The sequence below is a fragment of the Cephus cinctus genome, unplaced genomic scaffold, assembly GCF_000341935.2.
Source record: "Cephus cinctus unplaced genomic scaffold, Ccin1 Ccin1_scaffold1708, whole genome shotgun sequence".
Lineage (NCBI taxonomy): Eukaryota > Metazoa > Arthropoda > Insecta > Hymenoptera > Cephidae > Cephus > Cephus cinctus.
Window position 1 is genome coordinate 106,178 of NW_014333954.1, and position 16,617 is coordinate 122,794.

The window sequence follows — 16,617 nt, forward strand, 5'->3', positions numbered from 1 at the left end:
CACGACTCGCTGTAAGGGTATTACTATTTACAATGATTTACAAAACATTTTAGCCATATATCTTACAACTACCCTGAATAAAAGAACTATAACCAACATTTCGTGATACTGAGTTTTATTTTGAGACGGTACATTAATAAATACAATTACTTTCAATAATAATATAATACTAAATACAGAGTACTATACCGATTAATTGGGCAAACATAATTACATCGAGTTGGACGCCTTTACAAACGAACAAAGATTTTATACCAGGTAGTAAAAAAGCAGCGATTGTAATAAATGTAGAAATTTCAAAGTCGTCACGTACACGTCATAAAACAATTAAACACAAGAATGCGTACACGTTCCTCAAGCCTATATATACCGTATATAGCTTTAAGTAACGTGCAGTTACGGTGTCGCCCTAATTAATAATTGCCAATAAATATTATTACAGAGGATCTATATAACTGGACGACTGAATTTCCTTCTACACTTAACGTTAATCATCACCATAATACAATCGCACTACTCGTTATTCTACGAACGTAATAACAGCAAGTTTCAGAATTATTTCCTCGGACTGACGTACAATATCCCTTAAAATTTATTTGTGCGTTCTCAAAGTGTAGAAAGATAATAATAGAATTTTGGTCGGATTTTATTTGGTCTCGATGATACTTCACTGGTAATAAATCTACGGGTAATCTGTACCAGAGGACAAATACAACATCCAATATGGTTTTTCATGGGAGTTAACGAGAAATCGATAAATTCAACATCAAAAAGTCACCGGTATACCTTGATGCAATTTCAATGCAAATTTGTAGCTAATGTAATGTACTGAAAATACTTTTTTTCCCTCATTTTCTAATCACAACGGGCAGGTTATTTGTTCTTAGAACGAATTATGTTTCACAAGTCTGACTTTAATTGATGAATTTATAATTGACAGTCTATTGTATTTCAATTGTTTTCATTTCCCTAATAGTTAGTTTGAAGATACAATAAGTATATTGGAGATTTTATCATTTTCTTACGATTAACACGTGTAACGTCAAACCCATGAGGATTGATTGTTTGTATGTTGCCAGTAAATATTATCAATCTATTATCTACGGAGACACGTCCGGCAAACGAATTACATTGTACACAGTCATAAATTCTTCTGCTCGTAAATAAGCATCATCGTGTATATGTTTTAAGTCAGCCTTATCGGTGTAACGTTAGAATGAGACTTCGTATTTATTGGATTAATGTATCATATGCGTTTACGCATATACATTTTCACTGTATATATATAGTTTCTACTCATATTCCACTCTAATTAAAAATTCCACTTTCTATTTCATTTCTATCAAAACACCTCACTCTACGATCGAACAGTTTGCGCCTCAAAGATGATGATAATAATAATACCAATATAAACAAATAAAGTCATCATTCAAATCTTCGATATTGAAGACTCTTAAATCTGGCCGATATCTTTGGATCGGATTAAAGTGAAAAAATAAAATTGTATAATCAACATAATGTAAACATTGGATATTTCAAGCGAAAGTAAAGAAAAAAATATATTCTACGTCAACGTCGTGAAAGCGCCGTTTCGCGTCAACGCATTGTTTTTTTTTATACATATAAAGTCGTTCGTAATACACAATTAATTAACACTCGAGTAAATGTCTCAAATTAACAACGTTATATTAAATTCAATTATATCCGCGCGGGCTTCACACTGGTGGACGAGAGCTCTGAATTGGAATTTGAAGAAAATAAAATTCATCCCGAATTTACATTATGCTAAACTATCTATAAAAACATTCTGCACCCGACACTGTATATTTACATGATATCGCTGAACAATATAAAAGAAAAAAAGAAGCGCAAATAAAAGCTTGGTGTCACAATGACCAGAGAAGGGAGCGCGTGATATTAATTTTTATATTTACGCTCTAGAAGACATATCACAAACTTTGTTTATAACGAATCATTTATAGAGAGAGAAAAGCTCAGAATTTAGAACATTAATTGGAGCGAATGAAGAAATACGTCAAAACATTACCTAAAGTTTAATGACGTATAATAATTATTTAATAGACAAGTCGTATCACCTTAACTAAGAGAATATAATAAATATCAATTAATTGTAATAATGCGAGGACGATTCCAATCGCCCACTACCCTTCTCTTTACACTATACGCGCATGCGTACATTCTGTGTGATTAAATCTATTACATAAAGGTGCTGAAATATACAAAAAAAAAACTTATAATAAATTCATATACAATTTGTCCATACATAAATGCCCCACCACACGCGTTCACCTATCTAAATATACTAAGTAGGATTATAAATTTTCTGTAAAATATCATTTTGCTTCCTTATTGTTATTGCGATTAATATTAAGAAGGTTGGAGCGTCTTAATCTAGTCAAATTAGTGCTAAATACTTTTTATCGTTTTTACAAAGTTTTATGGATTAATTGATTGCAGTGAAGGGTTACTGTATTATAACATGTGCCCATAACCCATAGACACATTCGTAGCGATGAATTTACAATAACATTACCTGATTAATATCGATTTTCGAAGAGGTACTTTTTTTTCAATTCTTTTCGAAGAATAATCCGTAATTTTTTTATCGATTTTAACCTTTTCTTAAATAATCCTTTACGAATTCTTTCCTATCAGCACTATTCAATACTTAGACGATCAATTTGTAGAGCATCTTTCGAGAAACAGAATAAGCGGTCTTGTATTTTTAAAACGGTAAAGAATTATAGATTATTTTAGAATCAATCTGAATATTTTACAATTCAATCAACGATTGATTCAACGATTGTTACATAATGCATAAAATTTTACAAAGACGATTATCAAAATTTAGCACTGATTTGACTAGCGTGAAACGCTCCTACCTCCTTAAGATAATAGAATCGCCAAAATCCCTCTTAACATCCCTTCCATTCCATAGTATAATAACCACGCACGACTTAGCATACTAGAACAACATATAAGAAGAAGAAAAGTCTTCGGATAAGAGGAGAGAAAGAAGAATCCAAAAAATCACTCTATAGTCAGTCGTTAAAATTTACAAGTTCGTGAACGTAAATAAATTTACACGTTGGACCAAATCCTGCATACCTATATTCATTCCCTACTTGAACATTACGGCAGTGTTATCTCTTTACTTCCGGCCAATTACCTAGGTTCGTGTCTCTACGTTATCAATCCTATTATAATACTCTCTTATCACTTCTTGGCATACCTGGGCGTTCAGTGAATTATCAATTGATTAAACACGGCGAGACGTTTCCTCACTATCACTTTCATTCCGGACACCCTGTACGCACGTACGCCGATACATTACACAGCTTCTGTCCAATCAAAGCATCGCATCAATTTATTCGTTATAATTGTTTAATTGGCGCTTGTTTATCGGAACTTTAAATTAACTTATATTAGTTCCACATGCGCTATCACGAGCCAGTTAACACACGCATTTCCCGCAATCGTGTATTCCACGAATTCCAAAATGAAAAGAAAAAAAATAGAAATACAGAAACGAACAAGAATTTCACAATTTACTCTTCAATCCCGACTCTATCAAAGTTCACAGACAATTTGGCTAATATTATTATCTCGTTAAAGTAGCACTATCGATTTACACGTTGGTACGGGACTTCGCTTTCATTCTCTAATATCGAAGAGAACGTGAAAAATTATTCTAACTAGAATTTATCAGCCTAGCGCGAGAGCAAATTGATATTAGTTATTAAATATAATATAAAATGTATAAATTTCATACTAATTGCTGGTGGCTATAGCTGAAAAGCACGGTACATTAGATACTGTAATATAAAATAATACAGTGGCACAGTTCGCAATGTTATGCGCCTGCGCGGTTTAGCAAGAAACTAATAAGCGAGGTTAAAAGAAATATAATTTGTACCTTTTTTGCTTTTTATATAAACTGGGACTATATATAAATCTATATATGTATATATATTTGTGTATGATTATTCATACCTGGGACGATACTATTTTAGATACCCGTTAACCGGTAAGTCTTGACTTAGGCGGTACTAGTATGATTATTAGCACCACTAATAGCACTAAAAAGTGCAGCGCTGTTGCGCTTCCAACTTCCTATTTGTTCGTCAGGCCATACTGGTTCTCCAAGCAAGGATGATAAATTTTGACAAAGTTTTTGATAATTCTCACGAAGTACTTCCTGATACTCGTGCTGATCCGACGTGATCAATTTGCTGTTTATCTGCAGCGCTGTATAACAAATCTTTACGAATTCTCTGTAATAAAAAGTTAAAGTGATCATTATTGTAGGAATTATAGATTTTGTTTTATGATTGAATTCTCGTAATTACCTGAAGACATCCTTTAGTTCTTCTACCTTGTCATCTGGATATTGTGGTGAAAGTGCTGGGTCCAGAAATGCTGATGCGTAGGCTAGGGGTCCTGCATTTACAGTTACGCATATGCTTCCTTGAAGTCTTAATTGAAGTTTCTTGGCATCGGTTGGTGCTATCAGGGCTACGTCTTCTAATTCCTGCACTCGCTGTCTCATCTCATCCAAAGCCACTTCGATGGGGCTCAATTCCATTATTCTTTTTTCTGTTACTGATATTCGCTTCTTGACATATGGAAAGGAGTACTCAGCTGTGAAGTAAGAGTATTGAAATAAAATAATAGAAAGTGAGAATGTTTGAGGATTTTGAAAGATTTTATATTACTCGTAAGGATTGTTCTTCTCTTCCATTGATCTTCAGGGTTACCCCTGGCTTTTCCTTCCTTTGTAAATGGTGTCTCAAACATAAAGCAGGATACATCGTGATTCTGTTCAAATTCTGTTGGTCGTGCTTCTAATTCATATTTTTCAAAATATGGAGTGACGTGTGTCACTTGGATATATGCTGCCTTGGTATCTAATTCGCTTATATCCACGGGTACGGAATCCATAATCATTCTTACGTTTTCCGCACCGAATTTTTCTGAATGTAAACGATGAAGACGTTCCGATATCTCTGATAAGGATGTTACTTTCGGTTCCTTGTAAACGTACTCCTGTCCATTCTCTTCCTCAAAGTAAGCCTGTATAGACGATTCAATTAATTCTACAATCTAACAAATAAAAATACAAATATACTTACACTTCCAAAGAAAGCGACCCGATAAAATCTGCCAAGGAGTCTCTTTCCACTTTTGCTGACCTCCACGACCTTATTACAAGCCTGCGCTAAATGCGTATAGCAATTTGACAAGGCCTCATAATTTCTTTTATTCTCATACATAGGAATAATTAAACGATAAAGATGTCCAAGGAGTTCGAAACGTTCAGCCTTCTCCAGCATCTCAGCGCAAGTTTCCAACTGTTCCAGTAGAAGACATTCATTGTAATGAATATCCTGTACGCCTAAAATAAATAATATGATTCTTAATTCTATATACAGATAACGTCATTAATAAAGGACTAAGCACAAAATGTCAAGCAAATAATAAGCGTAACAATACAATAATACAAGGAACGCTACCGGGGCGTACGAAAATATCAAAGACACCAGCAAACTGTGATCCCAAGTCTGTAATACAAAAACAAGACATTTACCACACTGCACAACAAAGTGGATGCTCACTCAGAATCATTCTTCTAACATGCATAGGATGTGACAACTGTTAAGGGAGGCTGACTTTTTTTTTCTTAATCACTACCCTAATCGTACTTGTGTTGGATAATGCAGAAACAAACATGTGCAAGACATACAAATCTCACCAGCATCGAGCTTCAGTCCACGCTCGTCCCTGGAAATATTGACAGATATTTTGTCAAATGCTTCAGCACCCCAGGAATGAACTTTTTTTAGCTTTAGATATTCCGCCATAAGTGCAGCTATGTGTAACTGACAGCAAGCCGCCTATAAATGAAAAATAAGATATATTTAAAATAATTACCACAATTAATATTAACATGTCGTAGTATAACGAACTTCAGAGAAGTTTCCATCCCGCGCATGATTTCTGGCCATCGTTTCCAACCACGTATGTCTTAGTTCCGGTGTGCTGGCGTATGAATTCGCTAAACTGTGCTGCAGGTCCACCAACATTTCTGGATCGTTATTGTGCTCTCTCATTTGTGCTGTAGCCATTAATACAGTTCTGATTCTCTTGTTAAGATCCTTAACCTCAACCGGAAATCCTGTCCCTTTCATGACTTTGTCAGAAGATGCGTAACTATTTATCAACGATAAGGATTCTTGAAAACGGGAATTATTAAGTCCAATAACGTTCCCCAGCATTTGGGAGACTGATATTATCACCTGAGAAACAGATAAGACAATCAAAGATTATATTCCTCAATACTATACACTTATCAATTTTCCGAATTGAAATATTGTTTCACTCACTTGCAAATGCACTCTCGTCAATCCTTTTCTACTTGTAAATTCAAAGTTACTTCTCATAAGCAAATACAACAGAGCGCACGATTCTTGCCTGATAGAACTCAGCTTACTGTTACAGCAGCGTAGTAACTCGTAACAGAGACGACCGCAAAGTACCGCATTGCCTGGATTGAAAAAGAGAAGACCTTGCTGTATAGTGAATTCCATAGGCTGTTGTAAAGTTAATAACGAGCCCGCGTCTATAAACACCTATTGTTCCTTATTTCCGCTGATTAATTGTCTACTGTCACTTACTAACAATAGAGCTCATCCGCGAGAGACTGTCGTTTGTGTAATAGGTGTTTAAAAACAAAATAAAACTCATTAAGAATTTGATTATAGATATTTCACATTAAGTACGATATCTACCTTGAAATAAGGCAATAGAGTAATTGTTCAAGAAAGCTCGAAGACCGGCGAAGACATGGCGGAATAACGTTTCAGATTGTCCAAGTTGAAGGAACGACAAATAAATGTCAAAGACCTTCTGCATAACTGGATTATCTCCATCGCCAGCTAGAAGTGCATCCTAAGAAATGCAGGAGAGCTGTCAGTAAATTTATTATACGAAAACGTACAAGGTACCTGAATTAGAACGAGGTATACCTTAAAGTGAATGCAAAATAATCCCAAGCAATCCAATGCTATAAGACCCACTTCAGTTGTCATATTAGCATCTAAAATAGCCTGATAAACTTTTCCACTATCATTATCCACTAAGTTCTCTCGGGCTGCAGTATTGTGTGGCTGTAAAGTGCCAGTGGCAGGACTGTCAGTCGAGAAATCTGGTGGTGCCATTCTGGCAGGTAGTGTCATAGCTTTGACAGTTCTAGGCTTCCCAGAATTAGTAGCAGCGTTAGCTGCTATTTGTCTCTTACCAATATATTTGAAGTGATAAATACTCATTCTGCAGTAAAAAAAAAAAGAGAAGAAACATGAATGACTGTGAGAATTGCAATAAAACGAAATCTTTAGGATTTACCATGCAAGAATTATTCCGTAATACTCACTCAATGACAGTGAAGAATCTAAGAAGTTCAGTGTCACTGCACTGTTGCCACCACGCAATGATCTGATGGTCACCCAGATGCTTCATAACAAATAGGAAGCAAAGTAAAAGATCCTTGACTTCCGATGGTTGAAGCTTGTCACATCTCGATGACGTTTGTGTCACGCTCAATGATCTGGAATGAGTTTTTCGCTCGGCATTCCCATTTTCGAGAGCTTCGCGTACAATAGTTGTTTCCTGAGATATGTTTGACTGAGAAGCACTAGACATCGTTGAGGTATCCGATTCGATACTAGTACACGAGTATCCATTAACTAGACCCTGACCAGCAATGGCTGCGAAGTACGTAGAATCTCTAAGGTGCATTGAAGCCCTAATAGGGGATTGCGTATCCAAATGAAGCGTAAATCTGATATAACGATTGGTAATTAAAAAGAAGTTCTGCTAAGCAGTCATTTTTACTTAAATTACCTGTGTAGTGATTTTGGTGTTCCTGCACTGGCTGTACTATTAGTAGCTGTGTCTTTACTTGCCAGGAAGGAACTGCTGGTAGACATTCTATTTGAAGCATTCTGTTTTGAATCTGCCTTAACGCCATCGTTGACTGATTGTAAACGATGTAGATTTTCCAAGACAATTCCTAGCCAAGGTATGTAGATGGAGGCTATTCTACTCAACTGACCCTAAATATTCCAGATATTTATACTAGTACAACTTAAAGGTCGATACTCAACAAATGACAGAAACAATATTATACCTTATTTTGATATCTGTCATCCAGCTCGTGTTTTGCCATTAAATCTCTTAAAGTAGCCACAGCAACTTTGCGAATTTGCACAATCTCATTTAAAGACATTTTCACTTCTTGAAGTAACAGTCCCACCAAAAAATGATGCTTGCAAAATTCTTCTGACAGGCAATACTCGTTCATTAGATCTGCAATAGATAGGGAATAGATATAAACGTATATACGCAATATCCTGTCTAACATTGCTTGAAGGTGCTGTACTCAAAATGGACGTGTGAACATAGAAGAATCGGTATTGACCACAAGTGGTGCGATAACAAATTGCGAGGAATGAGGTACTAGGAGTGAATTCTAATTTCTAATTATACTGTATTCTCAGGTATTCTTAATCTAATATCAATACTTTAATATAAAGAGGATTGTGCTCGTACTCCCACTCACTATGGCTACATGAAAAAACCACAATAAAGACGGGAGTGTATGAACATGGCACGTACCATCACAATCGGTCTCTCGCTCTGTATCTTCGAAGCCAGGCATAAAATGATTATATTACAAATGTACAGATAATATGTGCAATTTGATAACAGACAAACTTACCACGTGTAGTGATACGCGACTGCATCATTGGTAGATTGAAAGAGACGTAATGCTCGTGAGAACAAATTATTTGCAGAAATGTAAATTTGAAGTCATGAAGAGTTCGCTGATCGCCAGGTGAAAAGTTATCCATGTATGAATTTATCAATCTAAAGACAAAGCCACGGTCCATAAAGGTTAGGCATCTCTTTAGAAAATGAGCAAGACTCTTGTTTAGCTCGTGCGTCTCCACTGGCATTTCTTTGTACTTGTTCATGAGGTATGGTGTTATTACTTCTAAGAGATTTTCTATTTTACTGTGATACTCCTTAGAGAATCGTTCGTTCCTGTGCATCTGTAATACAGAATCAATTGAATTATGAGAAAAATTTCTTTTAACCCTTCGAGTGCACGCCTTTTTGCCAAGAGAGCATGCACAGCATCTGGTCATGCAATTGTTGAGCCAAAATGACCGCAAGTGTACTCGAAGAGTTAATATGCAATGATAAGTTATGGGTGAAAATTGAACTTACCTTTATTCTGCCGGTAGTAAGTAGATGCTGTGCCATACTTTTCACCATGATATCAAAGAAGAAGCTGGAATGATGCATGAATTTGTTCACTACCAAAAAGTCTGTGTTACTTGGCTGAAGTAAAGTTGGCAAATGTCTTCCCAATTGCTCATGTACTGTAGCATGTCCGTTTCCTTTCGACGGTGAGACGAAGACAAACTGTCAAAAGAATTAATAAAAATTTTTTAAAATAAATACTCAGTATTATTGAAGGAATAATTAACTTTTGTTTGCATCTTTTTCTACCTTCGCATATGCCTGAAGTATTTCCTTGCGTCCGGCCTCATGTACCATATTTATAATGTGAATCAATACTCGAATAATATAAAGACCAACTTCCTCGCTACTCGTGACTATAAGTAACGTGAATAATTGATTTAAAATCGTTGGCAAGAATGTAATGGCCGTTACTAGCTGTATAGCATGAGCAGCCTTGAGGATCTTGCAGGTTTCAGAATCAGACGGCATCGCGGATGGTTTCGTCCCCAGGATCCTCTCAGCATGTGCGAATAGATTGTGCAGATGAGGATCGCGCGTGAACACAGTAGATATTAATTGGAAGCCGACTGTGAATATCGGTCGCTGGGAATCTATCCAGGTGATGTCTGGTCCGGCGTTCTGAGAGATGAAAATCCAATTAATCCATGATCAGAAGCTCAGATCCCATTTTCAATATCCTGACAGAAATTTAAATAAGCTTACTGAAGAGCAATTAATGAAATTTATTTGAAAAAAACATAAGCCCAAAAAATTTAACGTGAAATATAAAATCAACTTACTAATAGTAAAATATAAATTTCGACTTAATATCGACAAATAAAAGGCTACCCTAGAAACTATCTTCAGACAATTATTAATTTTAAAATTCTTAAAAAGTCTGCAGCATTGGATATTGAAACATGGTTCAGATAAACGTATATAGACCAAAATTCTTGTCATGCATGTGTTATTAGAAAGCGTTAATGTCACCCAAAACCGCAAACCGCACGAGGAAAAACATTTTAAAAGTGCGCACCAAAGCACCTCCACAGTAAATAATTAACTCACATATCAGATGATCGATTAAAGTCGATGAATAAATTCAAAAATACACACGCTCCATGCCTGCATCCGAAAAACCGTTTGCGCGCACACGCTAAGTGCTCGCAGCTATAAGGCCTAGACTTTATTCCACACAATCCGTCAAATAGCATCGATTAGAATTAAAGCTGATTAAAGAAGAAAATAAGAAAAAGGATGGAGTATGCAAAAATTAATGAATTGTACGCAATATCGTTCCCACGACACTGTAATTCTGTGAAAGTTCGAATGTTTCTTTATTATATAGTGCAAAAGTGAAAAATGGTGAATCGATGCAATTCTAACGGGTTACAAGGCATAAAGCAAATGCCCGAAAACAAAGTGTATTAATGAGTGACTGAATAGCATGATCTTACTCTTACCCCTTTTCCCAGGCCAAGGGGTTGAATGGCAAGGTATCCTGCTGGCAAGTGTGTTGCCACAGGCAACACTTGAACGTTCGTATCCACATCCACGTTTAGCCTGATCAATTAAGCACATTATATGCTAACGGAATATACTGGACAATTGTATGTATGTACTTGCTGAATAATAACCTATCATATTGCTCAACATCACAGACAATAATTGTATGTTATACTAAAGCTTGATAATAGACTGGCTAATGTGTAAATGAGATAGACGTTCAGACATAGGACGAATCACGTAGGCAGATTAATCGAGCTTTATAATATTTATGACACTCTGTACCTTTGTGCAATTGGGACAGTTTACTTCGTTGCTGCTAAAATTTTTCGCTGCTGGGACGTCAACCAAGGGATTGGCGGAGTCGTTGAATTTAATTAAAATAACTCACCGGCCTTTGTGTAGGAGCGGTGCCCATGCGTAACCGACGCAATTCTCTACGCCATTTTCTTTCTTCTTGTTCATGTCACAACTTATGTGGTAAAAAGAAAACAACAGATGGTGCTTAGAGTGTAGCTTTGTCGGTAATCTCATTTTTATCTCCTCGTACCAAGATGGCACTGCGTTATGGTGCAAAACCGCACAGGATGCTCTCAGACACAGAACCGGTGCACCGGGTTTTCCATATATGCACTGTGAAAAAAAGGGCTCACGCTCTAGACAGATGTTTTGAACGTTATGATACCTGGAGATAATGTTCAACCAACCCTCAATGGCTTAGCATTCTCGTCATCGTCGTCGCGAAGCTCTACGATACAGGCAATGTTCCTGGCCCTTGTGAATATCTTTTGGGTATCGAAGCACAGCGTTTGAGGATAGACGTAAAGATGATTCACGTAGGTTGTATAAGGGTGAACCTCTCTCTCGGATGAACCCTCGAATTCTGCTATTTCTAAGGTTGGTTCGGATGTAGGTGGTATTGGGAATGGCTTCAGCGGTGCCAGGGCTGTTGTTAAAGTGTCTGGAAGTAGAGAAATTTTATTAATTCCTTTTACTATAAATAACAAAATAATATTTAAGGTTTATGTAACGTTTTTATATTTACTTTCAAAAATGTCCGTCACTGAATCAATTTTCAATTTCAACCATCCGGGTATCACAGTTAATTTACTTAATTTCTCTGGCCTGTAAGGATAAATGGTGAAAGTGTTATTTCTGTGTATTGCAACGATGCTTTGTTAATTCTCAGACATACTTTCTGTACTCGCTGAGAAGCTTAAGTAATTCATCATCCCTTATTTTGTTCCCTTCTTGTCTGTATATAGCAGGGAAATCAGAAGACGTGTCTAACTCGTTACTGTACAATCGAAATAAAGGCCTTGCGGCCCAAGCAAAAGGCATTCTATAATTTCCCAGTCTAAAATTGAATAAGAAAATAAGAGTTGTGTCAAATCAATAAGATTGCATACATTATTCTTATTCTTACCTTTGACAACACGCTCTAACTTGCTTATGTACCTTCAGGCCAAGACGTGGATCTTTCGTAGCTCTTAAATAAGGCTCCGAAGTTTGACAAATACTACCTTGTAAAATTTTGTCTATCCTCACAACAAGAAATATGTCAGGATGAGGATTACTAATACTGAGTATAGCCTGGAATATAAGATTAAGATAATAGTAATACAACTCAATTAAAATAGAAAATCAAAATCATACCTGTTTGGGATACATAATCCATTCTTGCGCTATATTCTTTAATTCATCAGGTAACTTAATACTCTCCTGATTCTCACTCATAACACCTACGGGACTTAACTCATGTACGATATTGCGCACAACCTCATGATTAATATCAAAATGAAAATTTTCGGTAAGCTTTCTCCCGTGTCTAGCATCGAATAAACAGAGACTTGTATAATACGGCTCGACTTGACAAAGTGCTTCCTTCTCATCTATAGGAGCTTGGAGTCTAAATTTAAGACTTTCGCACTTGACAAAAATCCTGTGACCAAATTGTTCTTTGTATGGATCTACACTGGATTCGCTGGAGTTTCCTACAGGTGTTTTAACATGAGGTATTTGAGGATACATGCTAAACAAACGTTTTCTATTCTCTCTCCTAGCTAGAGCTATGCTGGTGTCCGTTTCTCTAGAGTATTTTATCAATTGAGGATTCATACTCTGTTCCAGTCCTTTCAAAGTTCCATAAACCTGTTAAAAAAACGATTAGTATAAATACAATTATAATGTAAAATAGTTATTAATACACTGTGTTACACACCTGCATGGGCTGTGGCGATGGCGGTGGAGTATTGCAAGTTCTTTCCAAAGACGCCGCTCGCTTTTCTTCTTGCTGCTTATAATGTTGTAATACTGAGCTTAATTTCAATAACCAGTCCTGCAAATCTGTTTCATTGTCCGCTGCTAATGTATACGATTTGTGAGTGCCGCTCATACGTAATTCAAAGCAGTAACGACCGCGCTTTGGATTTCTTATGACTTCAGTACAGAAGTCCATTACTATTGTTAACTTGGCCTCTCCTTTTTTCTCATCTTTAAAAAGTTCCAGAATGTAAGTGCCATCGACTTCTTGTCGAAGATAACAGAAGCGTCTTTTAAAGGATTTTGAACCAATATGGACAAACATCCGGTCACTGCTCCCAATCTCCGGACCCTTCATTAGGTATCCTTGCTTAGTTATTCCATCGCTCTTTGTAAGATCCTGGGAAAATAAATGATAACCAATCAGAGTTATTTTGGTGAAGATATTTCTCAGAGTACTTCACTATACAAAAATTGTAACTGAAAAAATTCATGTGCCTCTTTGATTGAGGAACTAAGTAGTGCATAGATATGGGAATGAATGATTGGCGAACTACGTTGAATAAACTAGAGTGATACACGATGATGACAGGATGCTGAACATTGCCTAATTAAATAGAATCACTAATGTAAGTCACTGCAAGATATCATTTTGTCATTATAGAAAAACACAGACGATGTTTTCTAATGTTTAACCATTCTCACTGGTTTGTAAATGCGGCCTGCTAAATAATGCCACAACTACAAAGACGAATGTGTATAAATAGTAATTTAAATTAATTATTATTCATTAATAATACGATGTCATTTACTTTAGTTACCTCATCAACCTGATCGACTTCCGTATCGATCTCGTAAACCTCATCCTTCAGTTCATCTGCTTTTGGTATCCTATAAAGTGACGTCAATCAAATGAAAAATCATTGCCCAACTATAATGATAGTAACAGGTTAATATGAGACATTCATTAGCCGTTTGAAACTCAGGGGTCATTGAAAATACATTGTCAAAAAATGCCGATAGTGCTTGTCTTAATCCATAGCGTTCAAATATATTGGGATTGTTCGACATAAAATCTAAACAGCGCGTTCGCGCTGCTTGGGAGTCAAGCTGTTAATGTGTAATGCTTGCAATTTCTCGTTATAAAATCAATTTGAAAAGTTTCTGTGCAATAAGACTCTTAGCGCCTCGTAAACATTTTTGTTCTGAAGTACTAAGGAGAGCATTAAAAAAATAGCATACATTATCAATTTCAGATATTCTTGTATCTACCAGACAGACATACGGTGAAAGAGTAAAGGTGACTTTTTATGGAAAAGTATAAGTAAAACTGGTTACGTGGGATTCTGTTAAGTCGTCAGGCCACTTGTACATACACCTGGTATGCGGAGCTTATAAGAAAAAAAAAAAATCTGAGAAACGACAATGCATACATTAGAATCGCGTATGGCAATGCACATCAGTTGGTGATTGTCGCCTGATTCGGTATTCAAATAATCTTAAGATTGTAAAATTGTATCCATTGTTATTTAATTAGGGTACCTAGAAATAATCGTATCTTCTTTTATTATTGGATTGTAAAGAATAAGAACAATTTCCTTAATAGATCCATCCTGCTTGCTTGAACCATAAAGGAAAATTTATGACCAGTTTACCAATGAACTGGCACTGAGAAATGTCATTTTAAAAGTCGTTTATGGTATCTCTAATTTAATGCATTGCCAAACGTACTTAGGCAGGTCAAGGTGGGTCCCGCTGTAGGCTGTATATTTGTAGTGTACCAGATTCCAATTAGATGCGTAACTGCGTAGACACTCCTTTGTGAGGAGACTCTCACCACCATCAGTCATTTCCGAAACATTTTGAACCGTAGGTACAACCGTACGATACCGTCTGGGCAGGACCACTTGCTAAATGCCAGAGAAATATTTCTTCAGTTTGTAGCAATGTTGCTTTTGCATAGTTAATGGATATCTCGTGTATTTTTTACATTCTTTAATGGAAGTTCTTTTAATGAAATATGTAGCTTTGAATGTTATATCAGTGATTTATACAAGAATCATATCAGTATACTGCGTGGGAGTATTACTACTAGGGCTTATCATTTTCAAAAACAACTCATGTTGTATGTGTTACGCTACAACGGTAGAAATTTAACGGAATGAGGTCAAGAAAAATATATATGTGATAGTAGCATTCTGATGACATAAACCTTCTTTCTAAATCTACTCTTTGATATAAATAGAATCTCTATGGGTTCTATCCAGTCTTACTGTAGTTAGTAGACTGTAGTAAGAGTAAGTACTGTAGACTTTTCTGTAATTTTTATATCAGTCTTTGCTGGATGATCTCATTGAAATATATACTGCATTTTACCAGGAAATCTTATCTAAGTCAGTAACGATATTTTGCATGCTCCATACGATAAGAACAATCAATGTAGTGACTTACCGAAACATCATCCTGTGGATACAGCAAGAGTTCCCTCTGTGGATCATTTTGTAAGAGAGTTTTATTCTTTAAAACAAAACTCTCAAAATCTATTGGATCCACTAGGTGTGGTTTACTCTGAAATAAATTAATAGTACTTCTATGATTACATAGATAAAAATGGTACTCTTAAATATAAATTAAAATTAGACAAAATTAAACCTAATTAGCATGTCCAGACTAATTGTATAATAAAAACTATTCTGAAGAAATAACAAAAAGTAGGACACTATAGCAGACAGATAGGACCAATGTATTGATCTTTAGTCAAAAAAGTAAACAATATGTCAAACAGCAAACTAAAGCAATATGAAACAGATACATAAATAACTACTTATTTGTTCTTTAAAAAACAAAATATCTGTTAATGGGAGATTAGAAAAATAATATGTATTCTTCGAAATATCAAAATCCAGAACCCACTGATCCAGGTTTTGCTCGACAATCCACAATCATTACATAAATTATTCAGCAACAGGTAAAAATTATTAGAATATAAGATATAAAAACAATGTCACAAAGAGAAACAAATTTTTTATAAAAGTTTATGAATGATAAACAAATTTAAGATATTGTTAAGAAAAAATACAACAGTAACGATAATGCAGTGTCCTATGGTATAGAATCAAATGCCGGTCAGTACATTGCGTAGTACGTTCCAGTAATTATTGCGTAATTACCATTCATAGCAGTACCGAAAATAACCCGGGACATGTGTGAATATATACATATACGATCATATAGAATATAATAAGAGCGTGTGTCAGTGGTTCCTACCTGGACCGTGCTTTCACGAACCACCTGAGATACGGTTTCCCGGAGTTGTGCAGCCATGCCCGGTTTACCCAGGCCCCGGGTGAACTTTCTTTCGCTCATCTTTCACGATGACACCGAAGTCTCATCACCGTTTACGACATAAAACCAAATGGAATCATCACGCGCACCCACGGCACTCCAGTAGCTGTTTGGCTGCCATGTTTCCCTAACGTCTCCTACCACGTCGTAACACTTGACAGTTTTCCAAGGGGGAGT

General features: G+C 36.0%; 1 protein-coding gene across 11 annotated transcripts; it reads right to left on the minus strand.

Moving 5' to 3' along the window:
• Positions 1–98: 98 nt before the first annotated feature.
• LOC107273517 (dedicator of cytokinesis protein 9) lies at positions 99–16,610 on the minus strand. Of its 11 annotated transcripts, none has more exons than XM_015751792.2 (29): positions 16,363–16,610; positions 15,547–15,663; positions 14,827–15,005; positions 13,917–13,986; positions 13,055–13,495; positions 12,490–12,984; positions 12,260–12,426; positions 12,029–12,190; positions 11,879–11,958; positions 11,541–11,794; positions 11,225–11,466; positions 10,791–10,890; positions 9,595–9,966; positions 9,310–9,507; positions 8,798–9,131; positions 8,695–8,721; positions 8,207–8,385; positions 7,921–8,132; positions 7,451–7,858; positions 7,047–7,347; positions 6,810–6,969; positions 6,405–6,565; positions 5,988–6,317; positions 5,765–5,915; positions 5,535–5,582; positions 5,154–5,416; positions 4,737–5,094; positions 4,371–4,662; positions 99–4,295 (listed from the first exon to the last, which is right to left on the minus strand). In XM_015751792.2, exons 1-29 carry the CDS (start codon positions 16,459–16,461, stop codon positions 4,061–4,063), a joined length of 6,435 nt encoding a protein of 2,144 aa, XP_015607278.1. In that variant the 5' UTR covers positions 16,462–16,610; the 3' UTR covers positions 99–4,060. The 11 variants fall into 11 exon arrangements, with proteins under 11 accessions (XP_015607278.1, XP_015607281.1, XP_015607279.1 ...); XM_015751795.2 differs by having other exon boundaries at positions 7,451–7,822; positions 10,785–10,890; XM_015751793.2 differs by having other exon boundaries at positions 5,774–5,915; positions 10,785–10,890.
• Positions 16,611–16,617: the final 7 nt, after the last annotated feature.

Bases quoted from the DNA above. Each gene is read 5' to 3' on its own strand.
- LOC107273517 (XM_015751791.2), bottom strand. From the start codon at position 16,461: ATGAGCGAAAGAAAGTTCACCCGGGGCCTGGGTAAACCGGGCATGGCT. The intron at 11,959-12,028 runs GTATGTCTGAGA...TTATCCTTACAG, and splicing joins CTTCTCAGCGAGTACAGAAA to GCCAGAGAAATTAAGTAAAT. The intron at 7,859-7,920 runs GTAATTTAAGTA...TCGTTATATCAG, and splicing joins ACACCAAAATCACTACACAG to ATTTACGCTTCATTTGGATA.